At 41.6% G+C, this 25,263-nt stretch overlaps 1 protein-coding gene across 1 annotated transcript in view; it reads right to left on the bottom strand.

Annotated features, from left to right (window-relative positions):
* Positions 1 to 16,695: 16,695 nt before the first annotated feature.
* The window catches only part of stab1 (stabilin 1), a 157,628-nt gene continuing 149,060 nt past the window's right edge, over positions 16,696 to 25,263 (bottom strand). The window contains exon 70 of the mRNA XM_063473672.1: positions 16,696 to 16,880. Within this exon, the coding sequence (XP_063329742.1) occupies positions 16,821 to 16,880 (60 nt within the window). The 3' untranslated portion in view covers positions 16,696 to 16,820. The remainder of the gene's footprint in view (positions 16,881 to 25,263) is intronic.

The following is a 25,263-nucleotide window of genomic DNA, read 5'->3' as shown; positions in this document are numbered from 1 at the left end:
ATGCTTAGAGGTCTACGTTGGTTAGACCAAACACTTCATAAACACATGGCACAACATAGAAAAGTGATCTCGATAGGACAAGACTCAGCTGTACATCTGCATCAAAAGGACAATGGCATCCTCGAAAGAGTGACCAAATATTCACATTTTGGACCGAGAAGACTGTTGGTTTGAAAGAGGAGTGAAAGAATCTATGTCCACTGTGAACAACCATCCTTGAACAGAGATGGTGGCTTATGACACCAACTGTCTGCCATCTATAATCCAGTTGTGAAATCCCTTCCCAGACGCCTTAATGCCCACTCACATCTGGGGTCATTTGATCCTAGTAAGTCACATGATAGGGTGGGGCAAGGTCTCACAATGGGTTCACCTGAAACTTTGGCTGATTGTGCCCACACCTGTTTTCACACTTTGGCGTTAGTTTAGGCAGAGGATCAAAAGAGGTCCACGACCCTCTTAGGGACACTCTGGGACTCTCCACCAATTGCTCTTGGAACTGAAGAAGCTTCTTGAATGAGAGGTGAAACGTCTTCAAGAAACTTAAAAAGATCCAGATGCTTTTCAAGCTCTTTAGACAATATATGGAATCCACATATGCAAAGAAATCAAACCATAGAAGCCCATAAATTATGTGTAATAATGAGAAATGACACAGGGAAAAAGGAAAAAGTATTGAACACATCAAGACTGTCATTCCATAGAATACCAGTCTGCATACAAGGCAAACAGGTTGACAGGATACCATAATAACAACCCTCATACATCTGGACAATAGTAATGCTGTTTACTGACTGATAAACTGTATCCTATTGTCTCAACTCCCTCTTCACCACAGCCAGTACAATTACTGTGTATGCCTTCCTGAATTAACTTTCTGTTTTATATAAATTTGTCAGTATGCTCACTTAGCTAATGCAAAAGACTGTGGAGGAGCTTCGCACGAATCTACAGACTGGGACACATTGAGGGCTGCTTCTAACAGCTTGGAGGAGTTTACGGACACTGTCACGTCTTATATCTAGGGGTGGGTTTTGATTATTGATTCATTGATTAAAATTGATTCTGGCTTGGATAACGTGATATCAATTCATTAAAATCCTAAATCGATTTTTAAATATAAATTTATTTTGCCTGAAACGCCAAACAGGTAAAACAGTAAATGAGAGCAGGTACACGGATTCTGCATAAAGACATAAACACAAAACGTGGACCCAACGCATCCAAATCAGTGAGATGTCGCCTTTCTCACCCGACGGCACGTACGCGGACACGCCGTCGAGGCTGAAAGCCAACAGCTCATTGATTTTGAAGCGTCGGCGGACACTTTGTGTTTACGCCCTTTTTGCATTAGATTCTGAAGCTGCAGGTTTTATCTCTCTCCAAACAATATTGACTGAACCAGCAGCCAAAGACGATCCAAACTACGCTTCACATTTCGCTTCACATAAACATCGTCATGAATTTCCTCTTACTTTTGCTGTTTTGCTTCCACCACGATAAAATCACACTTCATGTAGAGCTCTCTCTCTCTCTCTCTCTCTCTCTCTAAATCGATAATCAAAACACACCCCTACTTATTACCCACCAATCTACGGTGTCAGCCGCTGTTTTCTTTTTGTTTGTTTTTTACTTACTTCCAACAAGAAAGCCTCATTTCTGCTGTTTAATACTGAACAAATGTAAACTTTTTAAAATTATGCAAAATTGCAAAATGCTTAGCTGTGTCTCTAATCAAACCTCTATAACTTTGCTCTGCTTCACTTTGTTTTTGACTGCACAATATTTTTAAGGTCACCTGCTATAAAAACCCAGACCAGGAAAACCGCCTTCATGTTTTTCTGTGTTTTATCCTCAGTTACTTTGACACAAAGGAATCTGCTGCGATGCTTACACCTTTGAGTTTCACAACTTAGTCTCACAAGTGTCAGGTTTCTTTTTATAGATATAAAAATATAGATATGTACTGATAAGTGATCACAATTATAATATTTCTGACTGTCTGAGACAAAATTTCCACGAATCGAATCAAATCGAATCGTGGATCGAATCGATTCGGAAACTTGTGAATCAGAATCAAATCGATTCTAGAAATCAGTGACGATACCCAGCCCCTACTTATATCCACTTGTGCGAGGACAGCATTGTGCCATCAAGCACCAGGGTGAGTTATAATAATGACAAACCCTAGTTTACTCCTAAACTCAAACAGCTGTGGCTAGAAAAGACAAAAGGCGTTCAGTAGCGGAGACAGGGACTGCTACAGAGAGACCAAGTACAGGTTCGGAAAGTAAGTGGACATTGCTAAACACCAGCACTCTGAGAAGATTCAGCAGCAGATCTCAGAGAACGACTCGGCCTCTGTGTGGAAAAGTTTTAGGAAGATCACCAACTGCAAGCCTAAAACCCCCCCTCCACTGACGACTTGCTCTTGGCCAACACCCTCAACAACTTTTATTGCCATTTTGATGAGCCATCAAGCAGCCTTCACACCTCCCCCAGCCCCAACAGTAGAGACACTTTGGACACTCATTCCCCCCCCCACCACCACAGAGCCATCACCACCATCAAAGACTTCACCCACAGCACCCCCCTCCTCACCCCACACACACAGGATCTCACACCACCTCCTCCCACTACAACCCTTCATATTAATGAAGCAGATGTGAGAAAACAGTTTAAGAGCCTGAATGCTCGGAAAGCTCCCGACCCAGACGGTGTGTCCCCCTGCCACTCTCAGGCTACATCCACACTAGCCCGGATAGATTTGAAAACAGCATTTTCGTCTGAAAATGCTCCGCGTCCACACTAGCGTTTTCAGTCGTTTTCACAGAGTTGTGCGTCCACATTGGAACGGCCGAAAACACTTACGTTCCAGTACTGCACATGCGTGAAACACAAGAAGATTCGACCTGCCTCATTTAATCTGCCGTTTATTTACTTTCTGGCTCTTTGAAACGTTGCGGCAAAATGTCGAGGAAAAGCACCGAGTTTTTTAAATGGACTAACAATGAGGTGGAGTTGTTGCTGTGAGTAACACAAAAGTACAAAGTTGCAAAAGCGAGTGAGAATTGAAGAATTTGAAGGAAGCTATCTGAGACCGATATTAATCTTTAATAGGGCTGTCAGAATTGAGAGCAAACAAAACAACTGCTGTATAATGCCCTGCGCTATCTTAGTTTAATTGGTCACTTGACTGCATCACATGACTAAAATGTGTCATCGTTTTCAAAAAGTCTCCCTTTTTTGCTGTACACACTGTGACGCAAAAGCACCGTTTTCAAATGTATGCCTTTTCGACAGCGTTTTGAAAACGCTGCATTTTTCATGAGCGAAAATGGCGTCTCAATGTGGACGGGAGGCCAAAACGGAGAGAAAACAATGCGTTTTCAAACGAAAATGCATTAGTGTGGACGTAGCCTGAGACATAGCGCAAATGGCTGACCCCAGTGTTTTCTGGCATTTTCAATTCCTTACTGCAGGCATGTCATGTGCCTGCCTGCTTCAAGTCCTTCACCATAGTCCCTGTCCCCAAGAAGCCAAGGATCACTGGACTAAATCACTACAGACCTGTGGCTCTGACATCTGTGGTCATGAAGTGTTTTGAGCACCTGGTTCTCTCCTATCCCAAGACCCTCACGCCCCCCCTCCTGGACCCCCTTCAGTTTGCATACAGAGCCAAAAAGTCTGTAGACAATGCTATCAACGTGGCCCTACACTTCACTACACTTCAGCATCTGGACTTCTCGGGAACCTACGCCAGGGTCCTGTTTGTGGACCCCAGCTCTGCCTTCAACACCATCTTTCCAGACCTTCTCCAAGGCAAGCTTTCCCAGATGAATGTGCCTGATTCCATCTGCCGGTGGATCACTGACTTCCTGATGGACAGCAAACAAAATGTGAGGCTGGGGAAGAACTCCCGGACCTTCTTCTGGTGTCCCTGTACACCAACTGCTGCACCTGGAACCACCAGTCTGTCAAGCTAATTAAGTTTGCAGATGACGCCACCATTATCGGACTCATCTTATCTTATCTCATCACATCTCATCACATGGACGAGTCTGCCTACAGGATGGAGGCAGAACATTTGGTGTCCTGGTGCAGCCGCAACAACCTGGTGCTGAACGCCCAGAAGACAGTGGAGATTATTGTGGAGTTCAGGAAGCACACAGCCACACTCCCCCCCATCATCCTGACTGACACCCTCATCATCACTGCGGACTCATTCCGCTTCCTGGGTACCACCATCACCCAGGACCTCAAGTGGGAGCCCACCATCACCTTCGCCATAAAGAAGGCCCAGCAGAGGATGTACTTCCTGAGGCAGCTGAAGAAATTCAACCTGCCAACATGGACGATGATGCAATTCTACACTGCAATCATCGAGTCCACCCTCACCTCCTCCATCACCGCAGCAATTTCCTAATGTTGTAAATCTGCTCAACGTTTGGCAATAACCCTTTCTGATTCTGACTTATTGCATAATATTGGACTGACTCTATTTAGTGTGGATTAAAAAATTCTAGCTTATAGATAAAGACATTTCTCAATATATTATATTAAAATTACACTATACAAAGAGAAACAAATATGATTTAATGATTTTTGACACTTAAACATTTCTGATTTTTTATTTTAAAAGAACATGGATAAATATTGCATCCTTCAGGTTACAACTTTATTAATCAATTAATCAATTTCTAATTTCAATTTTGACTTCCAACAATAAGTAAATGCCTGTCACTTATCTCAGGAAGATAACGGAAAACACTTTTTGTACTGATATTACACCGAATTTACATCCAAAAGAACAAGCGTGGATTCAGAAAAACGGTCTAAGTTGTAAAACAAACAAACAAACAAACAAAAAACTATTCCTACTTTAGGAAACATTTTCACATCAATCAACTGTGCTAATTTTCTCCTCTGGTAAACAATAACCTCTTTCAACCATCCCAAACAGACATAGTCTTTCAAAACTGGCAAAAAATGATCACTCAATTCATTTGAAGCAGTAGAGAAAAGTCATAATATTCCAAAATCCCTTTTCTTTAAGCATTTCAGGTTTCCATATCTGCCAGCCAATTATGCTATTGACCATATTCTTGCTTTATACTCTACAGAAAAGGCAATATATCTAGAATGTAAACTAAGACTCAGTATTATCTGCCCTCAATGGGTAAAACAAAGACTGCATGTATCTAAACACTGAACCCCCCAGGGTTTTGGCAACACTGAGTAGAATGTACTCATTCTTCCTCCTTTTGTTTCAAACAGTGCCTGATGCAATTTAATGTAGCACGAGGGCGATCGTGGCTCAAGAGTTGGCAGTTCGTCTTGTAATCGGAAGGTTGCCGGTTCGAGCCCCGGCTCGGACAGTCTCGGTTGTTGTGTCCTTGGGCAAGACACTTCACCTCCTGGTGATGGCCAGAGGGGCCGATGGTGCGATATGGCAGCCTCGCTTCTGTCAGTCTGCCCCAGGGCAGCTGTGGCTACAACTGTAGCTTGTCTCCACCAGTGTGTGAATGAATAGTGGAATTGTGAAGTGCTTTGAGGGTCTTGAAAAGTGCTATAAAAATGCAATCCATTATTATTATTACATCCTTTACACTATTTAAATGATAAACTTGCAAAAATATATCCTATTGTCAGCCCAACATTTTCACTCTGCCATCAAGGCTCAGCTACACCCGCTTATATATTTTGCAATCTCCAAATGGGGTTTTGGAAGACCATTTCTGAAGGAAGGTCATTCTTGTGCAGAAAATCAGTGGTACCTGTTCCATCTCTAGCACCCCCCCCCCCATTCAGAGCTAAATTAAGATCATGAAATGATGAGACAATCAGTATTTACCTTATTAGTGAACATAACTGTGGTGTACTCAAAGTGTTTGAAATGCCCTCTGAAATGTGCTCCAACTACAGCAGATAGATGATGTCAGCAGCAATCTCTCTGAATTTGAATCTCGCTCTCATAGCAGCTGTGCAACAATAAAAACACTGCGCCATCACCCAGGGTGTAGTCCAGCTCCACCCCCGTTTCATTTTAGTTTCCTCTCAGTGACTCCCCCGGCTACAGGATTAAAAAACTACACCAACAGAGTGGATGAGCTGTAACAGTTGAGTTATTGGGAAAAACTCAAATATGTGCTTATGCTTTTGTTCCAAACTCAAATTTTCATGCTACTTGATGAGTTTACCTAAACTTCTGTTTATTTAGCACCAGATGTCACAAACTAACAACTAAAACAGGGTAAAAGCAGTTATTTTCCACCAATTATTGAGATCAGTTATCATAGACAATGACTGCAATGGAGGGTTTAAAATTGTATTTAACAATCTCTTTTGCTTTTTATGGTTTTTGTGTTCTCTGCAGCTGATGCTAAGCTGACAACAATGAGTCACCAACATTACTGATTGTTTTGCATATTCCTGACATGGTCCTTTATAGGACAATAAGCAGCAAAAGCATGAAAACATGGGTTTGCAAAGCTTTACGTATGACTAATATACTATCAAACCATGACCTTTAAGAAAACTGCAAAAATGTGGCCCTTTTACAGCACTACCTATAGGTGTAGTATACACAAATGTTTGGGTTTGTGTACCAGAGATAAAAATAAGAGGAAGAAGGTGGATGGAAAACAAAAATGTGACCTTGATATCAAGCAGAATGACCCATCAGGTCTTCAGGAGGAGGAGTGTTTCTTGTCAATTGCAGGCAGACTGGCATTAAGCTCACCATCAGCTGGATGAAAATCCAAAAGTTCCTGGCACACCTACTTCCAAGGTGCATGGAGAGGGTCGCTGGAGTCTTCACCTCACCACATGGGCTGGATGAATCAAAATCAAGTATGAGAGATATCAGTACCAAACATTTTAGCATCTATGTCAGGGTAATAGCTAAAAAGTCTTTTAAAATGTTTTCTGAGGTGCAATCATAGCATGAGGGCTACAATTGTTGACTGAAAAGCTAACCAACTTTTAGCCCTCAGCCACCAAACACTTTTTTTTCTTACTATAAAGACAGTCATTCTTTTGTAGTATTTGATTGTGGGTAATCATTTGGGTGAATAACTTTTATTTTTAAAAGAATGAAAGTGTGATGGTAAAGTGGAAGCTGCACCCAGGGCAGGAACAGCTACACTATGCTGCTAACACAACTTTGGTTCTTTGCAAGCAAGCTATCCATGCAGATGCTAAGCTAGCCGGACAGCATGCTAACACTAAGCTAGTCAAGAACACAGAGTAAATGCTGATCCCAGCCCAGCAGCCAGATGCTGAACTTCAAGAGGTAACAAACTAATGAGAAGACCATATGATAGATAACCATCACTTTAAACTCCCATTTATGCAAACCTGCATAAATGGGAGTCCCAGGAAAAAATGTAGAGATAGTCTAACAGGTTCCCTTTGCAGGGTTGGTCTGGGTAAGGAATCTCTTGAATATCTTGCATGTCCACACATGCAGTGTGGTGTCAGTGATCTGGCATCTTCTGAACTGGACCCACATAGCAAAATTAGTATGGTCCTGATCTGGCCCACACAATCTGCTTACACGTGGCCCACATACCGCCCACACATGGGCCAGCACAAGGCCAGTTGCAGACACACTGGTGGTCCTGTGCTGGCCCATGTGTGGATTACCTCTGGCAAACCTGATCTGGGCCACCAAAGGGCCGTCATTCTATGCGGTATGTGGGCCATGTGTAAGTTGTGTGCAGTCACGTGCCAGTTGCAGACACACCGCTGGCCCTGTGCTGGCCCATATGTCAACCTAATGTGTACCTTAATCAAGCCATGTAATAACAACGTACCAGAACATAATAGTGCAAAAGTAACATGACAAAACTCTGTTCAGACAGTGAATGGACTGACTCTTTTATAGCACTTTTCTATTCTCCCAGATTACACTATACATATTCACGCAATTTCTCTAAATTGAGTGCTTCCTAACTACATTCATACACATTCACACTCTTGACATGCGGACTGGAGGAGCCAAGGATCGAACCACTAACCTTCTGATCAGTAGGTGACCTGCTCTACCTCCTGAGCTTCAGCCACCCACTGGCAAAGATGAGTAAACCGTCACTAGGTTTTGGATAAAGTGTACGCTCACAAACCTGTCAAATCTGCATTTGAAATGTTTGCTACTATAGCAGTATAGTATTGCAACATGGCATTTGGGTCTTCTAACTAAAATAGGAAAATAGGAACACAAATAGTGCTATCATTGCCAGACATGGTGCACATCTGGTTGACATACACTCTGCTATAACACCAGTCAGTCAGAAGTGCCAGCTTGATGCCAGATCCGGCCCAGACCTGATTTCTTTGGGCCTGGACCACATAAACCAAACCACAATCGAGCCAGATATGGCATGCCATCACATAGACATTGCCATCTATGCCAGGCCTGGCCCATATCTGGATGACATACGTCTTATCATGCCAGAAGTCAACCAGCAGTGCTGGCTTGATACCAGATCCGGGCCAGACCTGCCTGCTATGTGGGGAATCTGTTGTTTTGTTTGGTACTTGTTTGACATCCTAAGTATCTGAAGCAAATTTGTAAATGACTGAACTGTTTTAGCTTTTGGAAAATATACTATGAGCTTTTAACAGTTCCATTTACACAGATATCTTGATGTACCATGCATGATTGACTCCCAGCATATCACAGAATTGCTACAACATAATCTTTTGGAACATTGCATTGCAATGCAGCAATTCTGTGAGAGAGATTGGGATGGTTGTAGGTTCATCCTACATAGAGCTTTGAAGCTCTGCGCATGTAACAAGTCTTGCATGAGTGGATACAAACCCAACACCGTAAAGTCTTTGCGCTCTGATTTTCACTTCTATATGCTCCAAGGTCTTTATGAGTCTTTCCAGATTTAAAAAGTCGGTTATTAAGTTCTGTGACATTCCAGCGTAGCCATATGTTCGGATTATTTCACCTGGGATGTTCTTGGCTACTAAATTAGTCTTTTAAATGAGAGGAAAAATTCAGCTAGTAAAAGTAAGAAGTGCCGAAGATAAAGACTTGGATGGAGCTCTGAGTGACTTGAGTGAGGTGGAGATGGGGATGTGTGTTGCATGAATGGTTTACGTATTTGCCTAACAAGTGAACAATCCCTGTTTTTGTTTTTTTTGATGGATTTACAGGCGCAGCTGAAAGAAGCTTCATTAAGAATTTATGTAGATGTGATCGCATCTCAATATGGAACAAAATAATTGTGATTACCATAATCATAATTTACTGGACTTTAGCAATGCAGAGAAGTTGGGTGAGGTTCAGTATCTGACTGGTAGAAGTGATGGCCAAGCAGCTCGTGAAACTGAGAAAGGTTTACTACTTGAGGGGGAACAAAGGGGTAGGGCTTCTCAATCTTCTAGACTAGAATCTTCGAGACTCTGAAGGGGTGAATAAAAGAAGTGATGTATGAAAGCTGGAGTTGTGTCAATTTGAGAAAAGAACTAAGCTGAGTATAATCACATGGTTGATGCCTGCAAGCTTCAGGGATGAGAGACACCAACTCGTAATAGTTTAGAAACGAGCTCCTTGTTCCACGTGAACAGAAACCAGCTGTTACTTTGAGCTCCTCGGTCTGACTGAGCGTTACCTCGGCTGAACATCAGGTTTGATCAGGATGTTTTATCAGAAAGGATGTCGGACGTGAGCCGACATTGCCTGTTTTAAATGAGCTCTGCAGTGGCGGCAAACAGCCTGCCTGCCCGCAGCAGTAGAGGTCAGGGTCTCTGGTCTTCACTCAGCCCCCTCCTCCTCCTTTATCCCCCCACAGCGACTCTTTTCAGGCGAAACCATTTCCAAGCTGTTCTGCTCTGCAGCCAGCACTGCAGCTCAGCTCTTTGTGTGCTGGGGGGAAGGGAGCTGAGCAGGCAGAGAAACAGCCGGGAACAGTCACCTCCACAACTGCTCGCTCTCCATTTTGGAAAGGTTACCTCGTCAGAGATACACAATTCTCAGTACGACTCGAATGTGTAATTACTCTGCTTTGTTTAACCTGTATGCAGCGCCCTCTGCAGCGTCAAGCCTCCTTCTGCTGTCTGACAACAGGAGGAGGTCAGCCTTGTTTTTTTTGTCTTGAATGTCTGCAGCAGCGAAGCTATTTAAGGTGAAGGTCTACAGAGAGAGGAAGCTTTTGGGGTGTTTCAGAGCGAGCCAGTTGATGCAGCAGAATAACAACCACCTTCTTCTCCGGTGAGGAGATTCAAACACAGCTGAGGATGAAAAGCCACACCAGTTCCTCTCCTCATTAACAACATGGCTGCTTTGAGAGACACACGCACACACACACACACACACACACAAACCTGCTGTGTAAACACAACACAGTTTGTCTGTTTAGACAGCTGGGAGGAAAACCAGAAGTGGGGAAAAAGAACACATTTGACATCCAATGAAAGACACATAACTTCAAATGCAGCCTGAATGAAGCTGGTTTTGATGGAAACATCAGTTCTGGCAGCAAAGAAATGAACTGAAAGCCAACAAAATAAGACTTTGGCTTGTTTAGACAATAAAAAAATGTCAGTATGACAGAGTACTAGTTTTGGTTACTCACTTATTCACAAGAAGTCACTGCAGGGAGCAGCAAGGAACACCCAATATTTGATTTGGACGTTTTTTGCACCGGATGCCCATATTAACACAACACCCAAGGGATTTGTTTCTCCCCCTGGGATTGATCCACAGATCTTTAAAATGGATTGTAATGTTGATGCCTCCACTGGTTCTGCTGCCAGATAACTTGTATCACAAAGCATGGTTTGGGTCTCAGAGAGGTATGTTCAGGTTTAATTTGTTTTTTTGATTTACAAAGATGGTTTAATTCCTAACTATCACCATGGTAACTTATCCTGCATTTTTAACTGGCTCCAGAAAAGATTATATTTGAGATTACAGATTAATCAATCACAAACCCACCACCCACAGATCTGTCATTTGTCAGGAAAATCTTGTTGCTATTTCTTAAAGTTAAGCTTTGGCTCACTTAATTGTTTTATTCATGTTTTCAGTTAACTGGATTTAATGAAGATTTAAACCTCAGCTAATCATGACATTTACTTGACTTACTTAGCAAGTTCACACGGGAGTCTGGACTTTCTGAGGATGGGAGGATGCAGCGCAATCATTCTACAATTGACAGTGCACACAGTGACATCACAGCTCAGCTCAGCTCTAGTTTGTTTTTACTGCCATTCCCCTGTAATTTCACTGATTAATAATTACAACAGAAATTGCCCATGATACATCTAATTACTCGATTTCTTAAACAAACAAAAAATATCTCAGAAAGTTGATTCTGTTCATCTGAACGTCATGTTTTCAGTGGGAGAAACATTCTGTCACTCAACCAAGCGACTGCAAGTTTCCCCAACCTTCTAAACCGTACATTTGCATTGTGAGGTTAGTTTCTTGATCATTAATATGCAAATTGCCATGACCATTGATCAGCAACCATTGATCAACAACTACTGATCAAAGACCATTGATCAATGGTCATGAGTACCATTCACAGAGAGTTGGAGAATGGCTGCAGAATGGCAGCATTGTAAGATAGTGAAAGATGTACCCTTAGGCCCCCTATTTGATTCAGGGATTGTTGTTCCCTTTTCACGTAAATGGCCTCCTTGACTCCCCACTCAAACCAGCGTGCCTCCCTGTCCAGGATGTGTACATCCCCATCATTGAAAGAGCGTCCACTGGCCTGTAGGTGTAAATTGACTGTGGAGTCCTGGCTGGACGAATTAACTCTTCTGTGTTGTGCCATCCGCTTAGCCAGAGGTTGTTTGGTTTCCTAATGTATAAATCACGGCAATCCTCCTGGCACTCAACAGCGTACATTATATTACTCTTTTTATTTATATTGCCTGGAGACTGGATCCTTGGGGTGGACCACTTTATTATCTATTATTTATAAATTGGTCCACCGTAACAGAGTAATATAGAATACGCTGTTAAGTGCCAGGAGGATTGCTGTGATTTTTACATCGGGGGAAACTGAACAACCTCTGGCTAAGCAGATAAAACTGTACAATGAAAATATAGGGCTATTCTATTCTAAATCGAGGACAGGACCTAAGGGTATATCTTTCACCATCTTATAATGCTGTGATTGCAGCCATTCCTCTCTGTGAATGGTACTCATGGCCATTGATCCATGGTTTTTGATCAATGGCTACTGACAAATGGTTGATCAATAGTCATGACAATTAGAATATTAATGATCAAAAAACTTACCCCCTCAGCCCATTGATCAGGCACTTCATCAGTGCCGAAGATGAAGACTAGCACCACTGATACAATGACTGATACTAGCACCACTGATGGTGGTGCTAGTATCAGTCATTGTGCAAAGATACTGTTTTTAAGGTTGGGGAGCTGAGACTGAAGAAGTCACTTGGATGATAACGAAATATTTCTCCCACTGAAACGCTACGTTCAAATGAACTGAATCAACTTTTCGTGATATCCTTACCTGGATGGTTGAGCATGCACCAAGACAAACAAAAATATAAAAGTTGTCTTTAGATCTAAAAAACACCTACTTCCCTTTAGTCTTCATGACCACTATTAGCTGTTTTCTAACCATCAGAGATGTATACGATCTGTTTTATAATGTCTAACATTAAGTTCATTAAGTTGAGCACCAACCGTCACTACATGACTGAAACATAAACCGTCTTTGAATAAAACACACATACATGTGCACACAGCTCGTGCTGTGTATTGAACAACAACAAAAAAACCCAAACAGGTCACATGTCAGAATGACTTTATTTTTATTCTGTAGATTCCCAAAACTTAATAGACAGCTGGTGTTTATAATAGAGTTGAATAAATATTAAAAACATATTTTGATAATTTCTGGAGGATCTCCATGTATAGCATCAACATGTTGGTTCGAGGTATCTCTGCTCCTAGTGATAAAGCTTGCAATTTCCACCTGAACTAAAATACTTTAATGTTAATTTTAAAACAAGTATAGCGCATTTCTACATCAGAGAACAAAGATGAGTGAAATATTAATTTCCAAATATACAGAAAGCTATTCTATGAGAGCTAAATAAAACTGTCCATATATTAAGCTTAACTTAGTTATACTTACTTGCTCAGGAAAAAATAAAACACTGAAATAAATTGATCCTTAACCACTGGAAATCACTAAAGTGAAATATATCTCGTGGTTAACTTCCACTGAGCTGCAAAAGCCAGCAGTGTTTTGAAAATGATGTCATAGGAGCCAGGCGTTCTCGCCAGGTATCATGAGTTTCAACTACCTGGTCAGCTAAGAGCTGGAGAGGCGAGTTGTAAGACCAGCAGGAACATGGATCTCTGAAAAAGCACTTTGAAAATTAGGCACCTAAAAACATCTTACAAATTAATTTTGTCACAAGTAATATATTTTCTAGTTACAGTATTATGCTAAAGGCTAGCAGTTTCATTTCTCCTTCTAGTCTTCTGTGCTAAAGGCTAGCTGTTTCCATTTCCCTGATTTCATGCTTTGGCTAGCAGTTTACATCTGTTTCCAGTCTTTATGTGAAAGGCTAACAGTTTCTATTTTTAGTTTTCAGTGCTAAAGGATAATAATTTGAGTTTCCCAGTCATTATGCTAAAGATTAGCAGTTTTCCCCATGTTTTGAAACCCTTGGTGACGCTGCATTGTGAGGTTCATGCAGTCGGTGTCATTGCTGCTGTCAGATGAGTATGCAGTTATTTCCTCCGTTCTGTGTGTGACATCACTGCAGCTGTTTTAATGCAGATTCAGCACTAGTGTCTCACTGCAGACATGCACCACCATCAATGATTCATGACCAAAATGGCAGCAGATGGGAAGATTGATGAACTTTAATGTCCACTTTCAGGTTGTTATTATAAATGATGGTGGGCATTTTGGTTGTTTGTGGAAATGCAGCTGCTCCCTGAGGAAGTACATTATGTTTGACACTAAAGGATGATGTTGCTACTTTTTTTTTTTTTTACATCTACTTAAATCTTTAAAACAACCTTTGATAATGTACCTCTTATTTTTGAGGTAAATCTAAATTGGCACCGTGGACTTTATCAAACTGAAAGAGGACAGCATTGTTTTTGGCTATTTTGAGCAGCAGATTAAACTACATTTTACTGGATTTGATAACTTCCAGCAGTTTGAGTTTAAGGCAAAAGTAAACTGCTGTCTGTGTGTTTTCATGGTGATGAAGGAGCAGGTCAAACAGTGCAAAAGTGTGGCTCACTGTAGAAGTGAGCAGTAGAAGATGAGACTTCCGGCTTTGAATCGACCACTTTGTACAGCCTGTCTTGGCTCTCTGCACTGACAGAAACCATTTTGAATAAAATCTTTCTGGTAACTAAATTTTCCACTTTCTTCTCATTCTCTCATTCTCATAGGAATACACAGGAGGAGCCAACTACATATTTTTTTGGTCATTATTAAAGGGGAAATGGACCCAAAATGCAGACTTAAAGCAAACTTGATAAATAGAAAACTGGCCTTTATTTAAACAGCAGCAAACCCACAATGTAGATGAAAACTGAGGTTCAAAACTCCAACCTATGGCAGAGAGCCACAAGACAGCCAGTACCCAACAGGAAAACCAGGCAAATACACACATGAAGTAATCAGGGAGAGAGAGAGAACAGCTGAGGAAAATAAGACACAGGTGAACAGAATCAAACTAACAAGACAGAGGGGAAGAAAAACTAAACACAAGGCACAAAAGACACAGGCTATCAAAATAAAACGGAAAGGAACAGGATGACGAATGTAGACTTCACGCTGAGAGAGAAGAGTAAACAACCAGAAAACTGACTTCACGCATAAGACAAGATAGACGAGACAAGGACAGACACATGAACAATAATGTATAATGTTAGCAATTAGCAACAGTGAAATCACTCAGTCTAAGACTTCATAATGGGACTTCACTAACCATTCAACAATGGTTCAACAATAGCCACATTGGCTATATCTGTATTTTATGCCCTTTGTGGTCTGGGTAGGGTTGTGTGCTTTTCCGACAATATATTTAACTGACTAGTGTTTCTGATGTGCACAGGTAAAAGAACCAATGTTGGTCTGTCACATACCTGATGAGACTGATTGCCTGTTCACACAGGAAATATTATCTGTAAGAATTCAGTTCCTTTACAGCGCGAGGGACTCCACAATTTGAAGAGTTATTTTTGGTATTTTAAGCCAGAAGTGACCGTATTTAGACAAGAAAGTAGAGTATTAAGCTAGCTAACACTCGCCAGCCATATTCATAATCTGTGTGGGTTAGGTTCAGTTAGAGGTAAGGAATAAGCAGTGCTGGGTTACAGGATCTTCTTAATGTCTGTACTGAATATGGTGTGCAATATGACATAGAGTACAATGCTGCTAAAAGTGCTGTTTTGATATGTAGAACCAAGCAGGATAAACAGCTAAATTTCCCTTTGTTTAAACTGGCCCAAAAAACTCTTGAAGTTCATAAAAAGGTGAAATACCTCGGTCACTTTATTACTGAGCAAATGAATGATGATGATGATATATACAGACAACGATGTAAGCTCTATGTGCAGGCAAATACTATTGCACGCAAATTCAGCTTTTGTTCACTTCTAGTTAAAGTGGCTTTGTTTAAAGCGTATTGCACACCGCTATATACTGCCCCCTTGTGGTCATCCTACAAACAATGTAGCATGCAGAAGCTGCATGTTGCATATAATGATGCGATGAGAATCCTTTGCAGGATACCTAGAAGTGGTAGTGCCAGTCAGATGTTTGTAGCTGTGGGTGTTTGGACTTTTAAAGCACTTTTAAGAAAGTTAATGTACAATTTTAGAGAACGACTGGATGGTTCGAGTAACAGTATAATTTTAGCACTTACAGATCCGACAGTGAGTGGTTCCCGTTACTCATCCAGTCTGAGAAAGCACTGGTTAAAGTGTTTGTGTATTTATTGATTTATTTTAAGTAATTGGGTTTTATGTATATTATGGTTTTATATTTTTACAAATGTTTTATATACTTATTTATATACATATATATATATATATTTAATGGTTTATACCCTGTGTTTGGGGGGGGGGGGGGGGGGGGGGTGTTTCTGTCTTGTTTTTATGGACATGAAGTCTGCCAATAAAGATTGAATTGAATTGAATAGACTAATGCAATATCAGAAATTCACTCACAGAATCTCAAACTTTGATCAACTGTATCACACAGAAGGCCACAATATTCATCAGATAATCTATTTAAAATGCTTCTTAAGGCACCAACAGCACAAACAATGATAGGTCATATCTACCAACCTCTGTTTTTCCTGGAAATCTCCTGCCTGTCACTCTCCAAACGCAGCCAAACGCACCATCCTGAATTAATGGCTATCCTACAAAAATATTAACTGTTCTCCATAGTTTCACCACCTGTTAGCCAAAACAGTCATGCCCCTTACATTAAGCCTTACCAAATGAAAATGGATAAGATTCCCCTGAGAGTTTTTACTAAGGGAGAAACTATCCAAAACCAGGTGTAACTGTGTTGAACATGGGACTCTGTAGGGACTGACTCACTTTTGGAGCCAGCCTTTAGTGGCTGTTAGAGGAACGACACTTTTTTGAACAATTATTTGACACAATAAAAACACGGACTGAGTTTTTTACCCAGAGAGGATTTGGGTTTAGTAAACTTTTATTCCATAATTGATTACAGTTAAACTGTGTGGAAATTTCTAAAGCAAGATGAAGTCACTGAGTTATTGTGGTTTGTTAACAGCCAGCTCCAGTTATACTGGTTCAGCTGGTTTTAATGGCCCAGGTCGAGAATATTTGGCGGTTCTTCTGGCTCCACCTCCTGATTGGTGTCCTGCAGGAAGGAGAGAAGATGTTTAGAACAGGTAAACCACAAAGTGTAGAAAGCTGTGATGAACAGGACAGATTTTATTTTATTGTAATCTGCTGGAGGGTCATGGAAGAGCAAATGCCCTGGCTGTGGTTACTGCAGCTGCACAGATGTGCAAAGATATCTGCTAGAAGGTTGTATGGCTGGTGGTTGCACACATTGCAAGATTAGCAGCAAGGAGACCCTGGTTGAAATCCTGCTGATTCCTTTCAATTTCATTTTTATTTTTTACTAAATGTTTTAAGACTATATTATAAATTCTGGCTCCACCAAAGATGTGCCACTTATTAAGCCGCACTTTACTAAAACCACTGAATGAAGCGCTACATTATCATGGATCTGTAATCTCATGTATTAATTTGGTGATGCAAAAAATTTGCGGTGAAATTGAAGCAGTTTCCATGTCTCCTTTATTAACTTTAATGTTTAAATGTATCCAGTTTAAACTTATAGAACTCTGATGTGCAGCTGTCACCTTAGAAACAAACAACAGCTTTACAGTGAACAAAATAAAATAAATTGAAATGTCCGTTATATGTGCTAAATCCATAGATTAACATTTTTCTGCAGCATTAATCTCGTCTTATTTGCAACAGTGTTGTACTTTACTGTTATATTTTTATATTCTTTCCAGATTTTTCATTGGCATTATATCGTCATCATTGATATAATCTAGCATCTCTGACTAGAGTAGGTGGCACTCAGGATCAATTCACGAGTCACATGATCCACAAAATGTATTTTTTCTTTTTCTTTCTTTTTCTACTTTTTACTTATTTACTTATTTCTATTATTATTCACGAGTGCATGTGTAATATGGGAATGCCAGAGGTGACAGGGAGGAAGAAAAGGAGTAAAGAAGGGGGGAGAACGCAGGGGAAAACATAAGAATAAGAGGACAGAGCACACGTGGAAAACACACAACACATACAAAAAAACCCCAAATCACACCTGAAGAAAAAAACAAAAACAAAAACATGGATACACAAACCAGCAATCTATATGTGTGTGTGTGTGTATTGACAATGACGGTGAGAAATTACAATAATGCCCCCAGGAGCCAGAAGCAGACAGAGAAATACCCAGGAGACCCCTAGAGTACTGAAGACCCCAGGTCACACGTCTCGATGACAACTGTGTGGCTCTCCCAGCAGAAGGAGGAGGGAGGCCAGAGATGGAGCCCTCAAGGCCAAAGGGCAACAGCCCCATAGTACCAGACACCGACAATGCTGCCATGAACTGAGAACAGGGCTCCAGATGCAAGAAACTGCCCAACAACCACCAGAACCACCACCGCCACCATGAACCAACAGTTGACCCCCATCCTGGGTAGGGTGCAGGAAATGGGTGTAGGAAGACCTGCCCCGACTTGCCCACGTTAGGAGTGATAGGATGGGTGTGTCAGACTACATGTGTGAGTGATATGCTGTTTGAGGGGGATGTGTGTGTGTGTGTGTGCGCTGTCATGATACTTAAGACTGGAATGAGAAAGCCAGTTAAGCATCTGGCTCGGTAAGCCCACACCCCATCGCAGGGCGGGGGAAGCAGATCTGGGGCTGTAAGCACAGCACCCCAGAGCACCACGGCAACCAAGGTCTACATCCACTGCAAAGGGTAGTCTCCCTCACCTGAACACCCCACCCCTTCCACTCCTTTACCTTTTCTGGAACTCACGTGATTTTGGTGGATGCGAGAAAGCTAACGTCCAGAACAGTGGGATCAGACTGTGTGTCCCACACCCCTTAAGCCCCACACACTATTTACAGCAATGAGAGTGAGGCTGACGTGAATTATCTCCTGCTGTGTGTAACGTGTGAGAGAACGAGAAAATGCTACCCAGAAGACTCTGCCCAATTTCTATCCATGACTTACACCCTGCCACTCAGGAAATTATGAATCTATATGGAGTCACTTGGGACACTCTTTTCCTTTTTTTATTAACCTTTACAACAAAAATGTGAAAGAAATCTAAACATGTCCATACTGTTTCATTTCATTAATGCCAAACTCCTGAAATAATCACACAAAGTCTGGAAGTGTAATGACACAAATGGGTGCCACACCTTGATTGAGTGTGATTAGTTAAGTCTGTTGGAGGGCTTCATAATATAACGGCAGTTGCTATGGAAAGGCACTCAATGTGGCAGAACTTCCACATGAATGCACAAATGGAGTGAAAGTGTATGGAGAGGGTGTAGAGCACAGACAGGAATTGTGTAAAAACATTTAATTAACAAGTATTTTTAATTACAGCACTGTGCAAGAGTCTGGACCGACCCCCATGTTTTAAAACTTTGCTGGGAAAATAGGAAATGAGTGAAACGCTTTAAACATGTACAAACATGAATGTAAATACAGTACACAAGGCACAAACAGATTCTGTACAACTATAACGAGTTTGAAAGTCAATATTTGCTATGACCACCTTTATTATTTAACATCTATCTATGCAAGCTTTATTGTAATTTATTTAGTTAGTCTTCAGGACTAGTTCTCCAGGCTTCTTGAAGGATATTCAGAGATGTTCTTGGCTGCTTTTTGTTTCTTTCTCTGTCAAGATGATCCCACACTGCTTCAATAATATTGAGGTCTGGGCTCTGGGGAGGCCAACCAATTAAGTGCTAATTTAAAATTTAAAATTGGTTCTTTGCTAAGTTGTCTGTTATGTATAGACACAATACTGATTCATCCCTTCAGTTAGGCGCTTTTGCACTGCTTGAATGATTCATAGGTCAGTGTAAATTGGTTCAACACAGAAAAAAACAAGTGGTCAAGTACAAGGACTGGACTGAAAATGAGTAAAAAAGCAGTCAATGTCCAAAGAAGAACTCTGAAAGGTCTCCAGAAAACCTGGAGAACTATTGCTCAGCTCATATTAAAATAAAGGTCTGGCTCATTTAAAGTAAAATATAAAGAAATGAGAGGTGCCTAAAAAACAAAGTGGAGTCTAACATAACATTTCTTCCCCATTGGGTCCCTGGGATTGCAGATCAGACTCACTGGGCAACTAAAACAGCTAATTTATATTTCTATTAATTTGAATTTAGATATTTCACATGCTCCTTGCTTCATGCATAATAATACGGTAGTTCCATATTTTAACTTAATAATTTAAATTTGCAGAATAATGAGTAGATAAAGCTTTAATATATCAAGACTCCTGCTGTGTAAAACAAGCCAGTGGTGGATGGTAGCAGGTGCTTTCTTTCACAATTAAACTATCCAGAGCCAGCAGCTGGTCAGTGAGCTTTTTTAAACTTCTCCTCGTACCCCTGTTTATTTCAAATGATTATTTAAAGGAAAATAAAATGTTATATATTCTAACTGGATGCCCAAATGATGATGACACCAAATGTGATCCTGTTAATTAACTGACATGAGATTTTTTCTTTAGTTGGAGATTATCTGTGGCTATGACCAATGCTAAGCTAATCTGTTGCTGTCTGTATAGCCTTACACCATAACATTCAACTGAGACATGACACTGTTTCTAATCTTCTGATCTAACCCTCTGCAAACTTTTTTTTTAAATGTCAGTGTGACCTTGAAGGCTGATTGTGGTCTCAGGCATTAATGTGATTCTGGAGGTCACGCAGCTGAAAACAAGCTGAAGCTCCTCTGATAGAGAAGGAATGTGTAAGCTGCAAAGTGAAGAGAGCTAAGTGTCCTTCACAAGAGCTCCAACAGCATAAACATGTTTAGATAATCTACTTTTTAGTGAACACATGGACATTCTAATAATAATGGATTGCATTTATATAGCGCTTTTCGAGACTCTCAAAGCACTTTACAATTCCACTATTCATTCACTCTCACATTCACCCACTGGGGTAGGCAAGCTACAGTTGTAGCCACAGCTGCCCTGGGGCAGACTGACAGAAGCAAGGCTGCCATATCGCGCCATCGGCCCCGATGCAGGTAACATGAGATGATACCTGCATCGGCACCTCTGGCCATCACCAGCAGGCGGTAGGTGAAGTGTCTTGCCCAAGGACACAACAACCAAGACTGTCCAAGCCGGGGCTCGAACCGGCAACCTTCTGATTACAAGACGAACGGCCAACTCTTGAGCCACGATCGCCCATTCTCTGAGTTAGTTCTCAGACAGCAAGAAATAATGTGTGCTGTTGGATTGTTATGCAGTGTTTCAGTGTTTTATGAAATCATGCAGGAAGATGGCCGAATCTGCAGAAAAAGGAGAAAGCTACACATCATCAGGCTCCAATTACATCGTTTAGTTCTTAAATTTTAAAGAAGGAGCCAAATTGTGTGCTGACAAATACTGTGTTTCTCAGTTCTTTATCAGGATTTTTATTAGGATGAACACACACTTGCTTGTAACTATACTGATATTGTCCAGGGATATTGTCCACATGTTCTGTGTGGCATTTAATTTAATTTGTGAGCTGCCATTTAAACACAAGCTTTTTTCCCCCTTTTATTTAAAATCTACATGCCTTCCAAATACAGAGAAGTGGCAAACGGTGGTCTGACCTTTCTCCTTTTCTCCTGAAAGTTCTGATATTATGAATAAAAATATTAAAGTATCAATAAATATATACTCTCTCTATATTTTTATCTTATGTATATTTACATAATGATAAATATTCTATAGAAATACACACTCAAAAATATTAAGGGAACAATCCTTTATCACAGTATAACACAAACTCAGTTAAACCTGAGGGATATCGATCAGGCCAGTTAGAAACACAAACCATTATGAATCTATTTTAGGTGCTTTGGTGCAAATGAAAGTGACAGCAGGTGCACCAGAGAGGCAACAACAAGCCAAATCCCACAAAGGGAACGGTTTAGCAGGTGGTGGTCACAGACCATTGTTCTCTCCTTATCTCTCCTGACTGATTTTTCTCTCGTTTTGCCTTTTAGTGTCCTTAGCACTGCGCGTAACATGAGATGATACCTGCATCCCATTCGGGTTTCACAGCTATTCCAGCTCCTGTAGGACAAAACATCCATATGCGCTATTGCGAAACGGTTGCTGTGCCATTTGCTGTGTTTTCCAGTAAAGCCTCAAAAGTGTGAAGATACCAGGAGAGAGACTGTTACATGATGAGAGCTCGAAAGGGCCATAGAAGGGTCTCAAACCTGCAGTATGACCAGTATCTGCTCCTTTGTGTTTTGTTGAGCCCTACAGCCCTACTCGTGTGCATGTTTTTGACCAAAACCTCAGAAACAGACTCCATGAGCATGGCATTAGGGCCTGACTTCCTTAGTGAGATCTGTGCTCACAGACTAGCATCCTGCTGCACCATTTGCATTCACCTGAGTACACCAGAACTGGCAGGTTTGCCACTGGCACCCTGTTCTCTTCACAGATGAGAGCAGCTTCACACTGAGCATGTGTGACAGGTGTGAAATAGTCTGGAGACGCCATGGCATCTGTTACAGAGTTTTATGGATAATATGAGACTTAAAAAAATCTTAGCACTGTACAAACATAACAAAATGCAATTGAATCAGTCTTGTAAACATCCCAGTGGTCCATGTCTACTGTGGAGAAGAGAGGACATACTGATTATAAGGGAGGGAAAAGAGCGAGTCTAGTATCGCAACCAACACCAAATGACAGTATTTTATTAAATAAATATACTCTGGGAATAAACAAGAGGGCTCATCTCACGCAACACCATCCTAAAATAATATACATTAAATCAGCTGAACCGACTAAAAACTTCAAGTGTTGGACACACAGCTTGACAAAGCTTCCTTCTAATTCAGAGCAAGCTAATGCCTCAGTCATGAGTAAAAATAGGACCTCAACCTCCTTGCATCCAAAAATAAACAGTTAATAAATACATTGGTAGTGCCTGATGATTGTATTGAATTTTTTTCCCATTCTGTGACTGACTACAACTTGCGGTGACTACATGGTTGCCCAGAGCTTGAGGGTGTTGCACAGTCACGCCCACGATTGCACAGGTCGCCTGATAGGAGGCAACCTTTCTGAAACAATTGCAGTCTGACTTGGACAGACTGCAAACACCCTCAGAGAGAGATCATCAGCGGTTTGCAAATACTGAGATACTGACAAGCAGCCTACAGGAACAAAGCAAGGACTCAGAACATGCAATTAATTGAATTCTATTATGCCAGCCGACCCACTAAGAGAGGTTATAATAATGAGCAGCAGACCAACATCGACAATGATCAACAAGCACTTGGTAGCTCTGTGCTACGATATCAATAAAGGAAAGCTACTACTGAAGCTGAAGATCAGTATAGACACATTGAGTACGGCTATAATGAGGTGACCCTGGTACAAGATGTCAGTGTAACTGAATTATATGATGCCCAACCACCTGCAATCACTGCAGCCACTGAACCGAGGATGAAGATTGTGGCTAGACTCGGTGTTGCAAGATATAAAGATAAAATTACTCTCCATCAACACTATTATTATCACTGAGAAAAGCAAGTCCACACTGCTCTTCTTAGGCCTCAACCCCCTAAGCTAGCTCATCACAAAGACTGGATGCAGATTAAATTACTGGATGGACAACAGCCTCCTAACCTCCAGCTGACAGCCACCTCGTCCCTCTCCTCGCCTCCTCTGCACCCAACTAAGAGCCAGCCGGCCGCCAGTAGCATCGAGTATGTTCAAAGCCTGAATACAAGCCAGTAACTGAATCTAGAGAGCTGATTTTTATTTTTCACATCAACATTTTGGTTGTTAGCTGAGAGGAAATTGTAAATATTTATCCATACGAACTGAGCACCTGGCAGTAGTTAAATAGGAGTGAGAAGACTCTTTTTGGTAATATCCTTTTCTCTTGTTTATTATTTAAGAACACAGTTTAGATATTTGCCATTTGTTTACTTTCTGTTAGGGAACAACAGGGATCATTAGAGGTTTTTGTGCTGCTGCTCTATCAAGCTGCGAGAAGAACAACACAAATCGTTGCTTCCAATCATCTTCCTCACCAATGCCAGATCCCTCACAAATAAAATGGAGGGGCTATAATTAGAGATTTATTTAACTGCTTTGTCCGCTTTGTTGTTGTCTACTGATTGCAACTGAATCCTGGCTCCATCCAAATTTCCCCGATGTCTCGGTAGAGTTACTGGGCCAGACATTACACTGCCAGGACCGCAACAAAGATCTGGTTAGGGAAGGGCCGGCAGGCTTTGTGCTTATCTGCTTCAGGATTGGTGCCATAACAGTAGAATTACAGATGGTCACTGCTTAGAGGCCATGTCTATTCAGGGAAGGCACTTTGATCTACCTCGCAAGCTAACGGTAGCCATAGTATGTTTACATGTCTCCCAATGCTAATGTTAGCTCAGCACTCAACCACCTTCAACTTATTATCAGTAAACAGCAGACAGAGCCTCGAAGGGCGTCCATATTGTTGCTGGGACTTTAACAAGGTATCTCTGAAGTCTGTACTCCCTAAATTCTACCAACATGTTAACTGTAACTGTACCAGGGGGATCAGGACACTGGACCATGTGTACAGCAACATCAAACAGGGTAACACCCCTCCCCCACCTAGGACAGTGTGACCATCTCTCTCTGCTCCTCATTCCTGCCCACACCCCCCTCAGGAAACAGCTCACTCCAAACACCCGGGTCATTAAAAACTGGCCAGATGATGAGCTTCTCCGAATACAGGGCTGTTTTGATCTGACAGAGTTGTAAAACATCAAACACCAGGATCTGGAGACCTTCACTCAGTCAGTCCTTTTCTACATTAAGTGCTGTGTAGAGAATGTGACAGTAACCAAAACCATCCGTGGTTTTCCTAACCGAAAACTTTGGATGATAAGTGAAGTACAGGCTCTGATCAGAACTCATAACTCTGCCTTCAGGCTGAGGGACTGTTCTCTGTACAACACTGCCAGAGCCAATCTGAGGAGGGGCATCAAACAGGCAAATGAGGCATACAGGATGGGGAGGCTTCCTCACTGATAACAACCCTCGCCAGATGTGGAGAACTCTCACCAACTACAAAGGCCAGAACCCTCCAACCCCCGACAGCAGGTTCAAACTTGCTGTCAGGGGCTAACCTCAAAGCCTTCTTTGTTCGGTTTCAGACCACCCCTCCCCCACACACCCCAGTTTGCCTACAGAGCAAATCGGTCCACAGAGGATGCCATCACCCTTCACAGAGCGCTGAGCCATCTGGAGAACAGGAAGAACTACATGAGGACGCTCTTTGTGGACTACAGCTCAGCAATCAACACCATAATCTCAGACATCCTCACCACCAACTGGACCACCTTCAGAACCCCCCGTCACTTGCTCCTGGATCAAAGACTTCCTACCTCCCCCCTGACTGTCACTCAGCACCGGATCCCCACAGGGCTTTGTTCTCAGCACCAC

This window comes from Pelmatolapia mariae, linkage group LG5 (assembly GCF_036321145.2).
Source record: "Pelmatolapia mariae isolate MD_Pm_ZW linkage group LG5, Pm_UMD_F_2, whole genome shotgun sequence".
NCBI lineage: Eukaryota > Metazoa > Chordata > Actinopteri > Cichliformes > Cichlidae > Pelmatolapia > Pelmatolapia mariae.
The sequence above is the reverse complement of the archived record's forward strand: the minus strand, read 5'-3'. Positions and strand labels throughout refer to the sequence as shown.